Below are 3152 nucleotides of genomic sequence, written 5' to 3' on the forward strand. Positions count from 1 at the left end.
GGCGATATCTAGTAGATTTAGAAGTAGTAATTTTCCACTCTTTTATGAATGCACGGAGTTCTTTTACGCCCATTTTGTTGACAGCTTCATACATCGCCATACTATTAGATGCCATGACGAAAATTCTGGCCCTCACTTTGTCAGATATGGTGCGCCCTCTCGCGATACTTTCCTGCGAAACAACCGGAAGTTCGATAACCGGAATACGCCGTATTGCAGTCCATGCAGACGGCCGAATAGAGGTTTCACAGCTGTTTACTTGTGTTATGTAAGAGCCCATCATCACATGTGTAAATATTGGTACTCTTTGATAACAAGTCCACTTGCTTGGCTAATTGCTTGTCCCAGTAATGGTTTAATGATAATTTGCTTAGTAAACTTATTTTCAACGTAACCAATAATTGTAATCAAATTCAATGTAAACTGTTCAGGATTGACAGTCTAAACTGGGGTCGGTCGGTCGGGTGGTCGAAACTACTGTTTTATTTTCCTTTAATGATAAATATGATGAAATTGGTAGATAAGAACCGATGCATACTTGACATTCTTGCAAATCAAGATTTTTTTTCCTCTGGTGCAACGGAAATTAATAACTCAAGTTTTGGCGGGGCTGCTGTGCGTCATATGCATTGTCTTGCATACGATGCGAGATACGTACTGTAGTACACTAGTGCGATCGTAAAGAGGCATCTGGTTTTACGACAGTTATTATGTAGGATTCATGAAACCTCTGTTTACTGTGATAGAGTTGATAGAATTAATAGTCGAACTCTCTTATTTTAGGAGGACGTTATGACTGAAGGAGAACCCGAGTCTTGAAGACTCGGAATTATGCGCCGAATTTTGATCGTCAACCTTGACTATAATACATCAGTTTGAAGAGTGAATTTTATAGAGAATGCAAAAGACGCTATTGCAACTGTTTTAACTTGCAATTGGTTACAAGACTCTACTACAAAAGTGTAACACGCCCGTGAAATCAGACAACGCCGTAATCATCCATGATGTAAATTTCAACACGATTGTAACCCCTCACACTATTGAAAATACAGTAGCGTCCTGACACGTGACCAGGGAAAGTAATTAACAACTAGAAATTATTTATTGCGAAATTTATGATCAATTTAGCTAAACCGTATTTCCAGCTGTGAATTCGTTTTCCGAAGGCAATTTTAAAAGAGACATGTTTATTTTTCCTTAAACTATTACAAAATCCAATAAACACTATTAGTACTACGGATCGTTTGATCACTGTCAACCGTAAAGCGCGACATTCTCAAGGAAAGCGCCCTCAACTAATACGCCGATCTCAGTAAAGAACGTTCTCATTTCCATTCAATCGCGCGCTTCTACGTGACATCGTCAGATATTCTATCAAACACAACCAAAAAATGCTCCCTTACTTTTTTTTCAACTGTCCAGTGCACAATTATTGGTAACCCAGCATTACAAAGAAAACATCACACACTATCTGCGAGCTCCGTTTAGAGTAATTATCACCTTCTACTCGCGCTCATAATATTCGAGATTTATTTACTTCACTTCCCACATCCTCAATGTTTCGAATTCTCCTGACACAGCCGATTGTTGCAGTCTTACCAATAAGACGACAAGTAAAAAAAAATTGAATCTGGACAAACAACAAACTCAATTCATTAATTTAGTTTTTATATCAGAAATGAACACATTCCAATTCATTAGTCTACAAAGAATATGGTTTGATAACACCTATGCTAACATTATTCGAATTCTAGCTGTAAATCGGTTCCTTCCATCCACTTGCTATATGTTTGGTCCAAAATCTCACTCTGAACTACAGTAAAATATTCCTTCCAGCCTCCAACTTTGCCTAAATATATACAAAATAAAACCTTTCATATGGATAATACGTTAAATGTCAGGACAAACATAGAAGTAAGTTGTAATTGTTATTTTTATACCACTGTCAACTTTACATTTTTATTGGATAAACATCACAATGCTTGTAATTTACCAGATGAATATAAGAAAAAGGTGATTACAATGATGGCCGGTGAAAATAGAATATTCGCACTGGTAAAGGTTAGGGTGTTTGCTTATCTAAGTCTAATTGCTGTTGTTGTTGTTGTTGTTGTTGTTGTTGTTGTTGTTGTTGTTGTTGTTGTTGTACAAAGACCGTAAATAACAACAACCACAATGATCAAATCCAGAGATATTAATTTTCATACAACTGTTGCGGGACACTCATCACCGTGCCTTAGAACAATAAAAGGAAGGCGAATAGACACAGCAACAAACAATACATACCTCTCCTAACAAAGGGTGAATCTTCTGGGTCGATATGCATCATTCGGCATGTAGCATCACTTCGTGCATTTGAGATTTGCTTCATCTTTTCAATCGAGCACAGATCAGCTATCTTGTCTATGACACTGTCATTGAGATCTTTACCAAGAAACTTGGCAACATTCTTCACATTCCCCTTTAGATCCTGAGTATAAATTATACAATATATAGTTTCACCTTCGTTGTGTGCAGTCGAATACAAATCATATCGTAACATAATTCCTTCGCAATGATAACTTTTATAATTGTACACAGAAGCCGCCATGTTTCAATCCCGGGGTCGTCGCATTAGTATTACCTGAATAGTTATTACATAGGATGATTCATTTGTTCTTGGCCATCTTTTTTCATTAGCTCTGCCAGACAATTGGTTTTTACACTTAAATTTTAATTCTTACTACGAAGGCAAAGATATCTCATAGTTTGTTATATGAGACCAAGATAGAAGCCATGGCCCAACAAGCAAGCAAACAAACAAACAAACAAACAAACAAACAAACAAGAAATAAACTCAAAAACACGAAACAAAACACAAATGCATAAATAAACAAACAAACAAACAAACAGTGTAACACTAATCCTAGTTATTTTTGAAAGGGGTCTAATCCGAATCATATAATTTACTTTGTTTGGCCCATTGTTCTTACTGCGTATATGCATTGGAAGGTGAACGGTGTTTCGCAGTCACATTTTCATGAAAAAATCATCAAAAAAGCATTAAAGGGAAGGTTGATAAAAACGGTGTACTCTGTCACGCTTAATGAAATGTCTCCCATTATGAGTTACAGGAAAAATCAACCCAAACTGAGATGGAAATAATCTTACAA

At 36.5% G+C, this 3152-nt stretch overlaps 1 protein-coding gene across 1 annotated transcript in view; it reads right to left on the reverse strand.

Annotated features, from left to right (window-relative positions):
* Nucleotides 1–1739: 1739 nt before the first annotated feature.
* Nucleotides 1740–3152, reverse strand: part of LOC144445329 (sulfotransferase 1C2-like) — a 2646-nt gene continuing 1233 nt past the window's right edge. Inside the window, exons 2-3 of the mRNA XM_078134868.1 lie at nt 2287–2470; nt 1740–1849 (exon numbers count right to left, since the gene is read on the reverse strand). Of these exons, the coding sequence (XP_077990994.1) occupies nt 1740–1849; nt 2287–2470 (294 nt within the window). The remainder of the gene's footprint in view (nt 1850–2286; nt 2471–3152) is intronic.

This window comes from Glandiceps talaboti, chromosome 14 (genome assembly GCF_964340395.1).
Source record: "Glandiceps talaboti chromosome 14, keGlaTala1.1, whole genome shotgun sequence".
NCBI lineage: Eukaryota > Metazoa > Hemichordata > Enteropneusta > Spengelidae > Glandiceps > Glandiceps talaboti.